Raw genomic sequence first — 18,269 nt, 5'->3', positions numbered from 1 at the left:
AATTTTGTACAGAGATAAATGTGATTCGTAGTAAACAGAGGTCAGACCAGCCAAGTCCTGAAATAGGGGTAACTTTAACTAATAAACTGTACTAATTAGCCCAACCAAAAATTTTATAAAAAAATTAGTAGATAGGTATATGAGTCTAAATTCAGTGAAAATTTTCGGATCTTGATTTTGAGTTTTGTAACTCGAGATATGATTTTTCTTGTGACTGTGACGCAAGTAGCTTAAAAGCTGTGAATGTAGAAACAAATAATCCAAAGTTCTAAAAATGTTAAACTAAGCTTAGTAACACCTCATACTCGACTCCGGCGACGGTCTCGGGCGATGGGCGTTACAGTTTGGTCATGTCCTCTTTTGTACAAAAACTCACCATCCAAGAAGAAATCCATAGCCAGCCTCCTAATTATTCATTTATCATTTTTTGAGGCGCAATCAGGTATTGTTTGTATTGGAAATATCGCTTAATGTCAACATACCATGGTTTCTCATTCGTTCCTGATTCTACTCCCACGCAGTTGGCCGACAAGTCCTTGACCCTTAGTTGTATAGGTTGCACTTCTATTTCAGATCCTACTTTGAACATGGCTGCTAAAGTAGCTAAGTATCTGCTAACTAGTTTTCTTCTTTTACCAAATCACAAAATTGTATATCATCAAACTCTTTGATCAGTCTATGCACATATGTTTGATAGTGAATCAGTTTGGAATCTCTTGTTTTCCATTCTCCTCTTAATTGGTAAACGATTAATGCTGAGTCACCAAAAAATTTTAAAACTCTGATCTTTTTCTCAATGGCGATTTGAAGTGCCAAAATTCATGCCTCGTATTCAGCTACATTGTTAGTATAGGTGAACATCAGTTTAGCTATAGCAAGAAAGTACTAGCCACTTGGGCAGATTAGTACTACCCCAATCCCATGCCTCATCATGTTGGATGTTTCATCAAAATACACTCTCCAAATTTCTTCTTCACGCTTCAAAATTGACATGATCTCTTCATCTGGGAAATTAAAACTCATGGGCTCGTATTCCTCTTTCACGCGATCCACTAGAAATTTCGCGACTGTGCTTCCTTTATAGCTTTTTGAGACACATAGATAATGTCATACTCGAACAATACCACTTTCCAACGAGCAACTCTTCCTGACAATGATGGTTTCTCAAAAATGTACTTCAAAGGGTCCAACTTTCTGGTAAGAAAGATGTTGTGATACAACATGTATTGCCTTAGTCGACATGCAGTCCATGCTAAAGCACAACACATCTTTTCCATAAGGGAATACTTGGATTCATATTCCACGAACTTCTTACTCAGATGATAGGTTACATGCTCTTTCTTTTTTGAGCCATCTTGTTGCCCCAAAACACAACCTATAGAATTGTCCAACATTACCAAATATAAAAACAAAGGTCTTCCAAGCACCGAAGGAATCAAAATTTGTGGCTTAGCCAAATACTCTTTTACTTTCTCGAACACTTTTTGAAAATCTTTAGGGCATTCACCATTGTTATCCTTATGTAAAAGTTTGAAGATGGGATTACATTTATCTGTCAACTGTGAGATGAAACGAAACACGTAATTTAACTGTCCCAAAAAACCTCATACCACCTTTTGGTTTTAGGGGGTGTCAAATCTTGAATTGCTTGAACCTTATTTGGATATATTTCAATTCCCTGTTTATTCACTATGAAACCTAATAGGTTCCCCGACTTTACTCAGAAAGTACATTTTTTTGGATTCAATCTCAATTTGTATTTCCTCAATCTTTCAAATAGTTTATGGAGGATGACTTCCCTCCCTAGCGGACTTTGCTATCATATCGCCGATATAAACTTCAATCTCTTCATGCATCATGTCATGAAATAGTGTCACCATTGCTCATTGATACGTGGCCCTAGCATTTTTTAGACCAAATTGCATGACCCTGTAATAAAAATTTCACCAGGTCGTGATGAAAGTGGTCTTTTCCATATCCTTCCTCTCCATTTTGATTTGGTTATACCTTGAGAATCTATCCATGAAAGAGAAAACACAATGTTTAGAAGTGTTATCCACTAGTGTGTTTTTATAAGGTAACAAAAAATTATCGTTAGGGCTGGCTCGGTTCAAATCTCTATAATCGATGCACATTCTAACTTTCCCATCCTTTTTAGGCACTGGTACAAGATTTGCCACTCACTCTAGGTATTTAGCTTCTTCCATGAAATCCCGTATTGAATTGTTTCTTGACCTCTTCCTTAATCATCAACAGCATCTAAGGTTTCATCCTTCTCAACTTTTGGCATTTGGGGCTTACAATTTGATTTCTAAGGTAGCCTATATTCCATGATATTAATGTCCAAACCTGGCATATCTTGGTATGACCATGCAAACACATCTAAGAACTCAATGAGTTGATCCTTCAGCAATTGACTTTGCTCTAGCAAGAGAGTGGTTCCAATCCTAATTTTCTTTCTTATCTCATCATCAACCAGATTGATTAAATATGTTCCCTCTAAGTGGGGTTCTATAGGCTTCTTTTCTTGTTCAAGTAGCCTCAAAAACTAATCTGGTAGAACTTCTTCCTCTTTTGTCTCATGATCATTATGAGAATTTGATTCAAAGATGTCATTTGGATCATTTATCAATTCATGAGGTATATCCTTGAAATAATTTTTATTATGTATTGGTATATGAATGAAAATTATTGAATGAATAAAAGTGACTAGAGGCATGATCCAAATCTGATTTCATTAAAGAGAAAACAATTTTACATGGATTTTTGAAGGAAATTAAATTAATTGAACGATATTAAACTTTGATATAAAAAAATCTTAAAAATGATTACATCTCGGAGGACTCAAGGATAGTAGGTGATAGTATGAGCTACCAATTGTCTAAGGCGAAAGGGTAGTAGCGAACCTAGTTCGTTGACATCAGTTGTAACAGCCTGATTTTGGGGCTACTTGGAATAGTAGTTTCGGGACCATGAATCTGATGTAGAAAAACTTATTTTTATTATATTTTTATGGTCTAAAATTTTATGTAATGGTTTCATAAAAATCCCGTTCGAAAATTTTAATGTTTGAGCACTCAATTTAGCAAAAAGGACTAAATTGTAAAAAATGCAAAAGTTGAGTTCTACATGTTAGAGGTTTCTAATTGCTATGAAATTTTAAATTGAAGGTCCTTAGATGGTAATTAGATCATTTTACTTTAATTTGGACAAAAATAGACATGAGGTAAGAGAATATTAGTGTTTCGAGAAAAGGGCATTTTGGTCGTTTCGTAATTAAATGAATTAAAAACCAAAAATCAAGGCAAAATTTAGTCCATCTCTTTCATGCTTGTGCTGAAATTTAGAAGGGAAGCCATAGCTAGGGTTTGCCCACTTTCAAGCTCAATTGTAAGTCTATTATTACCCCGTTTTTAATGTTTTTTACATTTTTAAAGTCGTTATCACTCGATCTATCTATTTCTACCATTAATTTGAGAAATGATTAAGGTCTAGGCTTTGACCCATGTTAGATATTTGTGTATTTTGATGTCTAATGGTAGGAAAGGTATGTTTGGAGTATGATAAACAACTTTTACTAGGTGATTTTGATGAAACACCTAAAAAGGACCTATTTGTAAAAGTTACAAAAATGTGTGTAAAAGTGTGATTAAATGAAATGTGGGCTTTTATAAGCATGAAAGAGGTTCGGCTAGGCTTGGGTTTTGAAGAAATTGTATAGAATTCAATTTACGAGCCTAGGGACCAAAATGTAAATATGTCAAAGTTTAGGGGTAAAAATGTAATTTTGTACTGATGTAAGTTCGTATGTAAATAATGCATTGTTATTTATGCTCTAATTGGTTTAATATAGTATGAATTGTGATTTTCTCTTGAATGTAATTGACAAAGTTTGATAAGCGAGAAATCTCGATTGAACCTTAGTAATAGTTAGGATACAAATGTCATGACATTAGGGCTATTGAGATTACGTGTAAGACCATATCTGGGATACGAAATTGATATGAGACATTATGTAAGACCATAGCTAGGCTTTTGGCATCGATATGGGATCGCATATTAGACCATATCTGGTATATGGCATTGGTATGGTACTATGTATGCGAGATTCCCGAGTATCCTTTAGTATTCCAAGTGGCTCAACGGGAAATGCAACGAGAATGTCAAAGTTGTGAAAAAATATGGTATGTTGTAAATTGGTACAGGTATGTACATAAAACTCATGCTTAATGAGCTCAAAATGTGATGAATCTCTCGGTAAGGTTGTGATTGAGTAAGTTTGACTATGAGATTTATAATGACATTTATGTTAATTATATGTTAAATGTGAGTTTATAATGCTTATTATTTGCATGGGAACTTGCTAAGCTTTATATCTTACTCCCTTTTCTTTTCCCTTGTCTTATAGTGTCACTAAGCCAGCTCGGGGATTGGAGATTGTTGGAGATCCAGTCACACTATCAATCTAATATTTTGGGTATCAATGCTTTCAATGTTTTGAGTTATGGCATGTATAGGGACATGGCCATTTTGTCATGTGTCATAATTGATTTGGCCAAATGTGTTGTCTTATGTTAGTTGATAATTCATTTTGTAAATGGCCATTGAGATTGACTAATATTGATTTAAGTATATATGCATATGATGATGTCTTTCATGGATGTGGGAAATTGCATGATTTGAGTTGAGATATATGTGATGTTTGTGTATGATAAATGATAGCATGTGAATGAATCATTGATGCCTTGGTTGTGGCTGATTTGGTTGAATGTATATACTTGGAATGGTACTATGTTTTGTTGTGTAGGTTTGTGCATAGAAGGGTGACAATATGGATTGGAAAATAGCCTTATTTTTGTCCACACGAGTAGACACACGGGCGTGTGTCTAGGCCGTGTGTGACACTCGGCTTGCCCATGGGCGTATGTTCCAACTGTGTGTCCCCTCAACCTTAATTATTGCAAAACAGAATGCTCAGTATTGAGCACGGGCGTGTGCCCTGGCCTTGTGGCTTCAATTTATTCATGGATGACAAACAGAGAGTTACACGGGTTAGAGACACGGGCATGTACCTAGCCACACGAGCCTGTGACCCCTATTTAGTGAAAAATTTTCTATGTGTTATAAAATTTTCTAAAGTTCTCGGTTTAGTCCCCAACCACTCCCAATGTATGTTTTGGGCCTCATAGGCTTATTTTAGGGATAATATGAATGTAAAATAAAATTTTTATATTTGGATGGAAATTACGTCTCGAATTTGTTTGTTTGCTTATGTTTAAGTATGGTAATGCCTCGTACCCTGTTCCAACATTGAATACGGGTAAGGGGTGTTACGTTTGCACCCTCTCGCTAATATCTTTATTTCTGCTACATCTCTATTAATCATCAACTTGACCAGAGTCCTTTCTAGGTGCGCAAATTCCACTAAGTAAAAGGTCTCAGATAGTGGAGGAAAAATCAAAGGAGGTTCCACCACCTTCTTTCCAACTATGCAAGTCAATCTCTTTGCTGTTCGCTCTTTACACATCCTCTCGACATCCTCCCTCGTAGGCTTATATTCCAACCTTCTTGTATCCTTCTGTGTGGGAAGAAAAATAGGTTTTGAGAGATACTTTTTAGGTTTTTTCCCAAACCTAAGTGTATTTTCGAACCCTTCCCTATTGTTTGGGCAAATAACATGTTCATTGTTCGTGGCACATGAGGCTTAGGGGCTTGCATTCCCTCAGCCATGTAAGATGTAGTGGCCACCTCAAAGGTCTAGAAAGAACTCTCTATTGCATCATCATCCACTTCTATGAAAGGAGAATTTAGCACACTAGCTACCAACAAGTCCTCTTTACCTCGTACGATGCACAAATTCTTATTGACTACAAATTTCAATCTTTGGTGCAAGGACTATGGTCCCACCCTAGCCGAATGAATCAAGGGGCGTCCCAAGAGCATACTATAAGAAGACATTATTTCCATCACCTAAAAGCGAATAAGGAAATTAACGGCTCCTACCAATAAGGGAATCTTTATTTTGCCAATCACACTTCTTTTGGTTCCATTGAAAGCTCACACCACTAAAGGGCTCGATACTATGTACAAGGTGTCCATGGACATTGTAGACAATGTTGACAAAGGCAGGACATTGATCGATGACCCATTATCAATCAGGATTCTAGCCACAGAATAAGCTTTACACTTTATTGATATGTGTAGTACCTTGGTACTTCCTCTTCAATCCGAGGGTATTTCATCATCATTGAAAGATATGTAACTCATGGCCAAGATGCTCCCTAATAAGTGACTAGCATTATCTACTGACATGTTGTGAGTGACGTAAGCTTGTTTTAGAACTCGTACAAGAGCCTCCCTATGTGGCTCCGAGTTTAATAGTAGTGACAGCAAATAAATTCTTGTTGGTGCTTTGTTCAACTACTTGACCACGCTATACTTTGTGTCCTTTATCAGACGCAAAAATTTGTTAACTTCTTCATTCTCGACTTCTCCATTTTGGTCCTCCCTCATTTCCTTATCAGCTTCTTTATTGGTAATTTTTGGTTGATTTTCTGAAATAACTTCTTTACCACGGGGTTCTTTCCCCACTTTTTTTAGCTTTTAACAATGCCTGCTTCTAGTTATGCCACTAAGTTCTAAGATGTTGGAGGCATTAAATCCAACCATCTCATAGTCATATCTCTAAGGAACTCATTGGTCATCTCCATACTTAAAAGGGCCGGGAACCCTGATGACTAACACATCATCCTGTACAACATTTGAGGTATACTATTTTCTAATAGGGTTTTCTTTCCATATACGATGCTGACAGGTTTCACATCTAACGTGTTTATCTCATTGGCCTTAAGACCCTCCTGTATCTCTAGCTGGAAAGAATCTAAGGGACACTATATATGCTCCCTAAACATTGGGCAAACTTGGATAGAGTGTCCTTGAGCTCCTTGGTGGAATTTGTAGATTTGATCCATATCAATTCCCATTACAAATCTGAGTGGCTCAGTGTGAATTAGATTTGACTTTTTCAAAATGTCGAAGAGTCATTCGAGTGAGGTTGTGATTTCTTCCACTTTTCTCCTTTAAAGGCTCTTTTCTTCAGTTATAGCATTCATTGTTCGATTATGGGTTGGTAATGGATTCATGTTAACATCTGGTGTATTCTCTTGCTGAAAATTTATCTTTCCCGCCCTTATAAGATCTTCCACCTTATATTTTAATGCTAAGCAATTCTCGATAGTATAGCCTAGATTGCCAGAGTGATACTCACTCCAACCATTAGCATCATACCACTTTGGAAATGGTGGCTACATTGGTTCCTTGTGTGCGAGTACAAAAAGGTGTTCCTCTATTAGAATCAGAAAAAGTTCCACATAAGAGAAGGGAATTGGATCAAACACAGGTCTCTCTCGTGGTGGCTTTACTGGAGCTTGGGTCATTGGAGATTGGGTTGGCATAGTTAACATTGTAATAGCCCGATTTCAGTGAAATCAGAATAGTGGTTTTAGGACCACAAATCTGAGTCAGAAAGAAATTTATTTTAATATTATTGCATGGTCTACATTATGATAGGAATGACGTATGAAAATTTCATTAAGAAAACTTTACTGATTTCTTGTTTAATTATAGAAAGGACAAAATTGTATAAAATTCTAGTAGCTATAGGTAGTAAATAACTATGGAATTCAAACTTGAGGTCCTTATATGGTAATTAGACCATTAAATGGAGTTAGTAGATATTTATGATGAATCATCCATGGAAAATTAGAAAAAGAAAAGGACTAAATTGGAAATTGAAATAATTAAAAATGATAATAAACTAATGTCATCTATTTCATCTTCATCCCTAAATTAAAAATACATGGAAACACTAGCTAAGAGAAAAGCGTTCAAGCAAGATAAATTGGCTTAATTGGGTAAGCATTATTGTCCCATTTTTAGTCATTTTTATATTTCCGAGATCGTAGTAACCTAATCTACCTATTTTAGAGATTAATTTGTAATGTTATCAAAGTATTAAAAGTTTTCCATGGATGAGTATGTTGAAATTTTGAAATTTATGGTAAAAAAATTAAAGGTTGTTGATAGATAAACAACTTTTGTAAAGTGAATTTTGATGAAATTGTGATTTAGGGACTAAATTGTAAAGATATAAAATTCATGGAAAATTTTTTAATTTTTTGAATTACATGGGCTGTAAATGTTATATGAAAAATCTAGTTAGACTTGGAATAATGATTAAATTGCATGAATTTCATTATCCGAGCTTAGGGACAAAATCGTCATTTATTAAAAGTATAAGGGCAAAATGGTAATTTTTCCAAGGATATGAATTGGATGAAATTGAATGTGAATTTTATTAAAATGAGTTACATTTACTCATAGAGATCCAGATAGACCTAGTTCAGAATTGGATTGAGGAAAACAAAAAGTATCATATTAGTAGCCTATGAACATGAACAATTATTGAGGTAAGTTCGTGTAACTAAATCATGTATATTAATATGTTTGAATTGAAAGTTGTATATGTGTGAATTGTATGAATTTATTATGTATGAAAATCAGTCACATATTCGATAATACCTAATAAACGTTAAGTCCCATTTGAATAAATGAAATTCGATGGATACAATATTTCCCATATTGGTTGTGGTTCTGCATATGTTGCGGACACACCATAGCTCTTACGAGCATCCTGTTATAAGTCCTCTCAAGCTTCCCGTTACATGGTTCTTGCAAGCATCCCGATCGGTATTGACCCTGCATGTGTTGCAGTCATATCGTAGCTCTTTGTGAGCGTCTTGTTATATGATTGGTATGGATCCTGCATATAATGCAGACATACAACAGCTCCTTATGAGTGTCATGATATAGGCTCTTTGTGAGCTTCCTGATATACCTTGCTTGAACTTCTTGTTTATGGCTATCCGGAGCTCCCTAATAATAACTCTTTAGAGTTACCTATTAGGCTCAATGACCTTCCTGTTTTAAACTCTTATAAGTTTCTTATTATAGCTCGAATAAGCTTTCTGTTACATGGTTCACATGAGCATCCTGTTATATGGCTTGAGAGAGTGCTTCCTGATTATGTGCCCTAATGGGTACCCCTGAGTATGAGTTGACGGATTACAATTTTGTACACTTCGAGTGTACTACATGTGTATCCATGTCCAAATTAATTTAACAGGCAAAGTTCTGACATGGTTAAACTGAGCTTAAGATGATTTGTCATGGAACTGCATATTTTAAATAGAAATATGATATGAAAAGCACATGTTTATGAATGTTATTACATGATGAGCTCATCCTTAATTCTTGATGTTTATATGTAATTCCTGACTAACAATTTTCTTGAGATTATATGTGTTTCGGCAAATTGCCAAATTTCTTTGGATAAATTTTGTTTGCTTATCTTAAATATAAATGATTGGTAAGTTGATTTTTCGTTATACAAACTTACTAAGCATAATATGCTTATTTTTTTATTTCCTCTGTTTTATAGTACTTGGAAGCTTGTGAAGGTTGGAACTTGGCCGGAGACACATCATGTAATGCCAAAAATCTTTAGTAATTACTTTTGTATGGTTGTGACACACAGATGAGTGTTTACCTCAGTGGTTCAGTGTTCTGGGAGTGTTTGAGAAGTCTTGGGTTCAAGCCCTGGCTTGTGCAAAAGTTTTATTTTTTATATGAATAAGCCCTGTCTCTAATCAGCATGTTATTAAATAAATGTGAGCATTTTATGATAGAAAGGGGCCTACTGTTCTAAAGGATAAGTGGTGTGGCATTGTTAATGAAGGTCTTGAGTTTGAGTCCTGCTATGCGCAAATGTAACACCCTTAACCCGTATCCGTCGCCGAACTAGGGTTACGAGTCATTACTGAACAAAAACAAAAATTCCAAACATTCACATATTCATACAAGTCATACTCATAAATATATTAAGCACATGGAAAATTAAATATTAAACATACTTTATGTATCATTAATAAACTTATAACTAATTATAGTACTAATACATTTTTCCATGCAAACCGAACTAAACTAATCTTTGCATATTCGAATATAGGCTTGCCTCATATCATGCATTTCTAATATACATAAAATAGGCTAACACCTGAGCTCATATTTATAAATGAATAAACATCCATCAAAATTAAATCATTAAACCATATTTATTTCTATTTATACATATCAAAACCGAGTGACCAACCACAGCCAATTCCACCTATCATCATTTTCCTTTAAATTTTAATTCATTACAAACAAATATACATTCGTACATGAAAACATGTATAAACATCTTATAAGTTACATTTTTTAAACTCATTATCCAAATATATTTTACCCAAACCAAGAACCTAAATCGAAACAAATAATTATATCATAAAATTTATATATATATGATAATCATTACATCAATCCACTTTCAAATATACTAGCATCAGCGAACCATTATCAAACATACCACATATATCACATATTTCATTCACTTATAATTTATAACACATCAACTAAAAGTAAGCTCAAACCATATCCAAGTATGAAGGAATCTATCATGAAAATTAACCCATTTTCGCACGGCTAAAGTTATACATATTCAAAGTCGAACAAAATACGTATTAGCCTATACATGCCAAAAGTTTGAAAAGAAACTTTTAAAAGTACCGAAAGTTGATGATAGTGTCGATAACATCGATAATGATCCCCGAGCTTGTAACTTACAACCAAAATCTATAAAACAAAGTAACAAAAACATACAGAGTAAGCTAACTTAGCTTAGTAAGCCTTAAGCAAATTAAACAACTCAATGAATAATCAAAACATTTAAACTAAACAAATTGTATCAATAATATTATACTTTTACACAATAAGAAAACTTGGCTGAATGTTCAATATCAAATACATATCACCACATAATTATTTCCTATATAATCGATTATACAACATCAAATAGATTATCACATAGATACTTAAATGTATGGCCGAATATAGAAGTTAAATAAAACATCACTGTAACCTATAATTCAACTTCAATAGAACATCACAATGGCCGAATATGCCCATTCAAAATAACTTCACATAAAACTGAATATATAAGTTCAATATAATTCACATGTCATCGAATAATCAAGTTCAATATAAGCTTACATATACTTACCTATGTGGCCAAACATATACAATGTCATTTATCTCAATTACACTTGCTCAATATCCACATAACTTGAACTCTTATAATCATGGACTTGAAAGCAAATCACCGGTATAAAACCTGTTAGGTATAAACCTGAATTTCACATCGGCACATGGCCTACTAGACTCAAAGTCTGATATTTATTCACCGGCACTAAGCCTGCTAGGCACAAAGCCCGATCAAAGTCACCAGCACAAGGCTTGCTAGGCTCAAGGCCTGAATATCACAAACATAAAATCATTCCACAACATATCATATATCGAATCATATAATATTTCATGTAACACATACACACTTTCGGAAATTTTGATATCATTCAAATACAACTCAATCACATTAATTCATTGAAAATTCTCATTCGGCTAACATACTAATACATTATAAAATTTGAACCATCATAGTAAATCATTACATGTTTAGAATAAACAATATTTAATTCCTTAAAAACTTACCTCGGATATCAACGGACGTTATAGATCGGCTATTTGACTATTTTTGTTTTTTCTCGATCCAAGTCTGATTTCTGTTGTTCTTGATCTGTATAATTTCATTCAATTTAATCCAACAACACATAAATGGGAAAATTAGTATTTTACCCCTGATATTTCATACTTTTACAATTTAGTCCTAATTGCACAAAACACAAAATACACCAAATCTCACAACAACATAGTTGGGCCAAATTTTCAACATACTCATACAAGTCCATATATTTTATTTTTTTCATTTGAGACCTTAAATTTATTATTTTTGCAATTAATCCTATTAACTCAAAATCATCAAAAACTCCAATACAAAACATGTTAATCTAAAACATATTTTTAATATTTCATCATCAAACAACAAAAATCACAAGCTCTCATCAATGGCATAACTCAAAATATTCATCAAAATCAAAAATTTAAGCATGGGTCAGATAGTACTCGAAGCAACGATCTCAAAAACGTAAAAATTATAAAAAATCGAAACCAAACTAACCTTGAATTTGTATCAACAATGGTCGAATATCATGTGCTTTCTTTTTTTCTTTTCTTTTACTAGTTTCGGTCAAATAAAAATGAATACATGCATATTTTCTTTTTATGTTTATTATATTAGAACATATTATTCCATTTACAATTTTTAACCTTTTAATTTTAATATAAAATCATTATAATCTAAAGCCATTACCTTCCACTACTCATAACTTTGGTCTAATTGCATTATAAATGCCTCCACTTATAAAGACAAAAACAATTAAGCACTTTCACATTTAACCACCAACTTTTTATTTTACGCGATTAAGTCCTTTTATTTAATCGGACACTCAAACAATAAAATTAAATCACGAAAATTTCACAGATATTAATTCACACATAATGAACACAGAAAATAATTTTTAAATATTCTTCTAACTGAGATTCGTGGTTTTGAAGCCACTGTTCTGATTAGGGTCTAAATTGGGCTGTTACAACTCTCCCCCCTTAGGGATTTTCATCCCCGAAAATCTTACCAGTGAATAGGTTCTGATAGCATTCTCTCATTGCATCTTCTGACTCCCACGTTGCTTCCTCAACCCCATGTTTACACCATAGTACTTTAACTAAAGGAATCTTCTTATTTCGTAACTCTTTAATCTCGTGAGCCAGAATATGAATCAGTTCTTCCTCATACGTCATATCGGGCTTAATCTCAATATCAGACAAACTAATCACGTGTGAAGGATCGGATCGATATCTTCGAAGCATCGAGACATGGAATACATTGTGAATCTTTTCTAGCTCAGGTGGTAACAGTAGTCTATACGCAACCAACCCTATCCGCTCGATAATCTCATACGGCCTAATAAATCTCAGACTCAATTTTCCTTTACGACCAAATCTGAGTATTTTCTTCAATGGTGAAACTTTCAAAAACACTCTATCCCCAATCTGAAACTCTATGTCTTTACGTTTCAAATCAGCATACGACTTTTGACGATCTGATGCTGCTTTCAAACTTTCACAAATTAGTTTTACTTTCTGTTCGGTTTTTTTGATCAAATCGACCCCGTGTATCTTATTTTCACTGAGTTCAGTCCAATACAATGGTGTACGACATTTATGACCGTATAAAGCCTTGTAAGGTGTCATTTTGATACTCGATTGAAAACTATTATTGTATGCAAATTCAATCAGAGGCAGATATCATTCCCACGTACCTTCGAACTTGAGAATGCAACATCTCAACATATCCTCAAGTATCTGAATAATTCACTCAAACTGACCATCTGTCTGAGGATGAAAAGCAATACTAAAATGTAGTTTAGTACCTAATGCATCTTGCAGTTTCTTCCAAAACCGTGATGTAAACCTCAGATCTCTATCTGAAACAATAGATATAGGCACACCATGTAACCTCACGATCTGAGAAACATACAATTCAGCCAATTTATCAAGTGACTAATCTGTACAAACCGAAACAAGGTGAGCAGATTTAGTCAACCTATCAACAATAACCCAGATTGCATCTTTCTCGCTCGGTGTTAACGGTAAACCAGATACAAAATCCATCGTGACTCTATCCCACTTCCACTCAGGTATCATGATAGGCTGAAGCAACCCTGAAGGCACCTGATGTTCAGGTTTTACTTGTTGACAGACTAAACATCTCGCAACAAAGTTAGAAATGTCTCGTTTCATACCATGCCACCAATAAAGTTGTTTAAGATAAATATACATCTTTGTACTACCCTGATGAATAGATAACCGACGATAATGAGCTTCATTCAAAATCATTTGAATCAACTCTGAATTCCTCAGAACACATATTCAGTTTCTGAATCTCAAACAATCATCAACATCAACTCTGAACTCTGAATCAGCATCCGTGTCACACTGAGCTCATTTTGCAATCAATTCATTATCAACTTTCTGAGCATCACATATTTGTTGAACAAATAACAGTCTAACTTTCAATTCTGTTACTATCTAACCATCATTAGACATGGCCATATGCGTATTCATTGCTCACAAAGCAAACAGTGATTTTCGGCTTAAAGCATCAGCAACAACATTAGCCTTTCCCGGGTGATAGTCAATCACAAGCTTGTAATCTTTTAGCAATTCTAACCATCGATGTTGTCTCAAGTTCAGATCTTTCTGAGTCATCAAATATTTCAGGCTTTTATGATCAGAATAAACATGACATTTCTCACCAAATAGATAGTGTCGCCAAATTTTCAACGCAAACACAATGGCTGCCAGTTTCAGGTCGTATATCGGATAATTCCTTTCATGTGTCTTCAACTGTCAGCTATAACATTGCCTTCCTGCATCAGAACACAGCCCGAACCATTCAAAGATGCATCACTATAAATAACAAATTCTTTACCCGATTTTGACTGAACTAACATTGGAGCTTCGGTCAAAAGGACTTTCAACTGATCAAAGTTTTTCTGGCACTTCTCTAACCACTCAAACTTAACATCTTTCCATAGTAGCGTTGTCATCGGAGCTGCAATCATAGAGAAACCTTTCATGAACCATCTATAATATCCAGCAAGTCCGAGAAAGCTTCAAACTTCAGAAACATTCTTCGGAGGTTTTCAATAAGTATCTCTGAAATTTTACTCGGATCAACCCAAATACCTGATGCTGATACCACGTGACCCAGAAAACTGACTTCACTTAACCAGAACTCACATTTACTGAATTTCGCATACAACTGCTTATCTCACAATGTCTGCAACACAAGTCTCAAATGCTCGGCATGTTCGGTTTCATTACGAGAGTAAATTAGTACATCATCAATAAACAAAACGACAAACTGATCTAAATATTGCCTGAAGATTCGATTCATCAAATCCATAAAAACTGTAGGTGCATTAGTAAGTCCGAATGGCATAACTAGAAACTCATTATGTTCGTACCTCGTTCGAAAAGTATTTTTTGGCACATCGAAGTCTCTGACTCGCAACTGATAATAACCCGATCTCAAATCTATCTTCGAAAACACTAAAGCCCCTTATAACTGATCGAACAAGTCATCAATCCGTGGCAACGGGTATTTATTCTTTGTAGTCAATTTATTTAGCTAGTGATAATCAATACACATTCTCATAGTTCTGTCTTTCTTTTTCACAAATAGAACTCGTGCACCCCAGGAAGAGAAACTCGATCGTTCAAAACCTCTATCTGTTAACTCTTGCAACTGTGCTTTCAATTAATTTAATTCAGTAGGTGCCATACGATACGAAGCTATCAAAATCGGATTCGTTCCCGAAACTAACTCAATACCAAACTCTACTTCTCGGATAGGTGGTAAACCCGACAATTCCTTAAGAAACACATCCAGATATTCACACACAACTGGCACAGATTCAATTTTCTTTTGAGTTACTTTACTATCAAGCACATAAACAAAGTAAGCTTCACAACCTTTTCTCACATACTTCCAAGCTAACATCGAAGATATTACTGCTGGTAAACCACTCAGATCATTAGATTCAATCCAAATAATCTCGCTGTTCTGACATCTCAAATCAATGGTCTTTCTTTTGCAATTAACAATGGCATCATGCAAAGTCAGCTAGTCCATACCCAAAATTATATTGAACTCGTCGAATGGTAACAACATCAAATTGACCGAAAAGCATGAATCTCGAATCATTAATGGACAATTCTTACACACTTTGTCAACCAGAACACACCAGCCTAGGGGGTTTGATACTCAAATCACAAACTCAGTAGACTCAATAGGCAAAGTCTTACTGGATACTGATGTGTCACACACATAAGAATGAGTAAAACCAGGATCAATCAATGCAATTACACTAGTATTAGAGAGTGAATGTACCGGTAATAACATCTGGGGAAGAAGCCTCCTCGCGAGCTCGTATAGCATGTGCTCTGGCAGGTGCACGAGCCTCAGATCGAACTGCTGTATCTTTCGTCTCTCTCTGACTACCACTCAAATTACCTGAATGTTTGGGTGGTTTGCCTTGTGCTGACATGTTACTCGGTCTCGCATTCTGAACAGTGTTTTGCTCGGCTACCATCGGACGATCTCGAATGAAATGGTCCATCGATCCACATTTAAAACAAGACCGATCATGCAATCTACAACTTCCAGAATGACATTTACCATAATGCTTACACTTGGATCTGTTCTGTCGATCATTGCCAACACTAGCAATCGAATTAGCTCGTGAACTCACAGGAGGTCGGTCTCGATCTCGCCTAGGAAAGACTGGAGTAGCTTTAAATCTACTAGAATCATCTCTGAACTTCTTCGATGCTGAGTGAAATCTCTTACTCGATGATCTTTTACAGGAATCACTAGCTTTAAAATAATCTTTTCTTTTCTCTTTCCCGAGCTCTTCGGCTTTGCATGCTTGCTCAATAAATACCACGAACTCTTTAATTCTGAGTATACCAACCATCAATTTAATGCCTTCATTTAAACCGTCTTTGAATCTTTTACACATGATAGCTTCGGTTGAAACACATTCACGAGCATATCGACTAAGTCTCACAAATTTTCCCTCGTACTCGGTTACGGTCATACGACCCTGTTTCAATTCCAAAAATTCTTTGCATTTCTGGTCGATAAATCTCTGGCTGATGTATTTCTTACAGAACTCCGCTTGAAAGAATTCCCAAGTCACAATCTCTTTCGGGACCACTGATAGTAGCGTATTCCACTAGTGATATGTAGTGTTTCGTAATAAAGATATGGCACACTTTAAACATTCATCTGGAGTACATGATAACTCGTCGAACACACAAATAGTATTATCAAGTCACAACTCGACCCGTTCATCATCGTCATCATCATTAGCCTTAAACTTTTCGGCCCCATGTTTTCTGATTTTATCTACAGGATGCCTGTTAAGTTTCATCGGATCAATCATCGGAGGTATCACAGGTATCGGAGATGGATTCTTTGGGGGTGGAGGTTGTTGTACAGTCGAATTAGTCCGGATATACTGAGTAAACCAATCGTTCATCATTTGAGTATGAAGGAATCTATCATGGAAATTAAGCCATTTTCATATGGCTAAAGTTATACATATTCAAAGTCGAACAAAATACGTATTAGCCTATACATGCCAAAAGTTTGAAAATAAACTTTTAAAAGTACCGAAAGTTGACGATAGTGTGGATGACTTCGATAACGATCCCCGAGCTCGTAACTTACAACCAAAATCTAGAAAACAAAGTAACAAAAACACACAGAGTAAGCTAACTTAGCTTAGTAAGACTTCAGCAAATTAAACAACTCAATGAATAATCAAAACATTTAAACTAAATAAATTGTATCAATAATATTATTCTTTTACACAATAAGATAACTTGGCTGAATGTTCAATATCAAATACATATCACCACATAATTATTTCCTATATAACCGATTATACAACATCAAATATATTATCACATAGATACTTACATGTATGGCCGAATATAGAAGTTAAAGAAAACATCACATGTCACCTATAATTCAACTTCAATAGCGCATCACAATGGCTGAATATGCACATTCAAAATAACTTCATAGAAAACCAAATATATAAGTTCTATATGATTCATATATAATCGAATAATCAAGTTCAATATAAGCTTACATATACTTACCTATGTGACCGAACATATACCATGTCATTTAGCTCAATTACACTTGTTCAATATTCACAGTAACTTGAACTCTTATAATCATAGACTTGTAAGCAAATCACCAGTATAAAACCTGCTAGGTATAAACCTGAATTTCACACCAGCACAAGGCCTGATAGACTCAAAGTCTGATATTTAATCACCGGCACTAAGCTTGCTAGGCACAAAGCCCGATCAAAGTCACCAGCACAAGGCTTGCTAGGCTCAAGGCCTTAATATCACAAACATAAAATCATTCCACAACATTTCATATATCGAATCATATAATATTCCATGTAACACATACACACTTTCAGAAATTTTGATATCATTCAAATACAACTCAACAACATTAATTCATTGAAAATTCTCATTCGGTTAACATACTAATACATTATAAAATTTGAACCATCATAGTAAATCATTATATGTTCAAAATAAACCATATTTAATTACTTAAAAAC

The 18,269-nt window shown here is 34.8% G+C and overlaps 1 protein-coding gene across 1 annotated transcript; it reads right to left on the bottom strand.

The window, feature by feature from the left end:
* Positions 1-1,052: 1,052 nt before the first annotated feature.
* On the bottom strand, positions 1,053-16,208 carry LOC107963138 (uncharacterized). Its single transcript, XM_016899720.1, has 2 exons — positions 16,007-16,208; positions 1,053-1,375 (listed from the first exon to the last, which is right to left on the bottom strand). Exons 1-2 carry the CDS (start codon positions 16,206-16,208, stop codon positions 1,053-1,055), a joined length of 525 nt encoding a protein of 174 aa, XP_016755209.1.
* Between the last annotated feature and the right edge of the window lie 2,061 nt (positions 16,209-18,269).

The sequence above is a fragment of the Gossypium hirsutum genome, chromosome A06 (genome assembly GCF_007990345.1).
Source record: "Gossypium hirsutum isolate 1008001.06 chromosome A06, Gossypium_hirsutum_v2.1, whole genome shotgun sequence".
NCBI classification, from domain to species: domain Eukaryota; kingdom Viridiplantae; phylum Streptophyta; class Magnoliopsida; order Malvales; family Malvaceae; genus Gossypium; species Gossypium hirsutum.
This window is presented reverse-complemented; position numbering and strand designations above follow the sequence as displayed.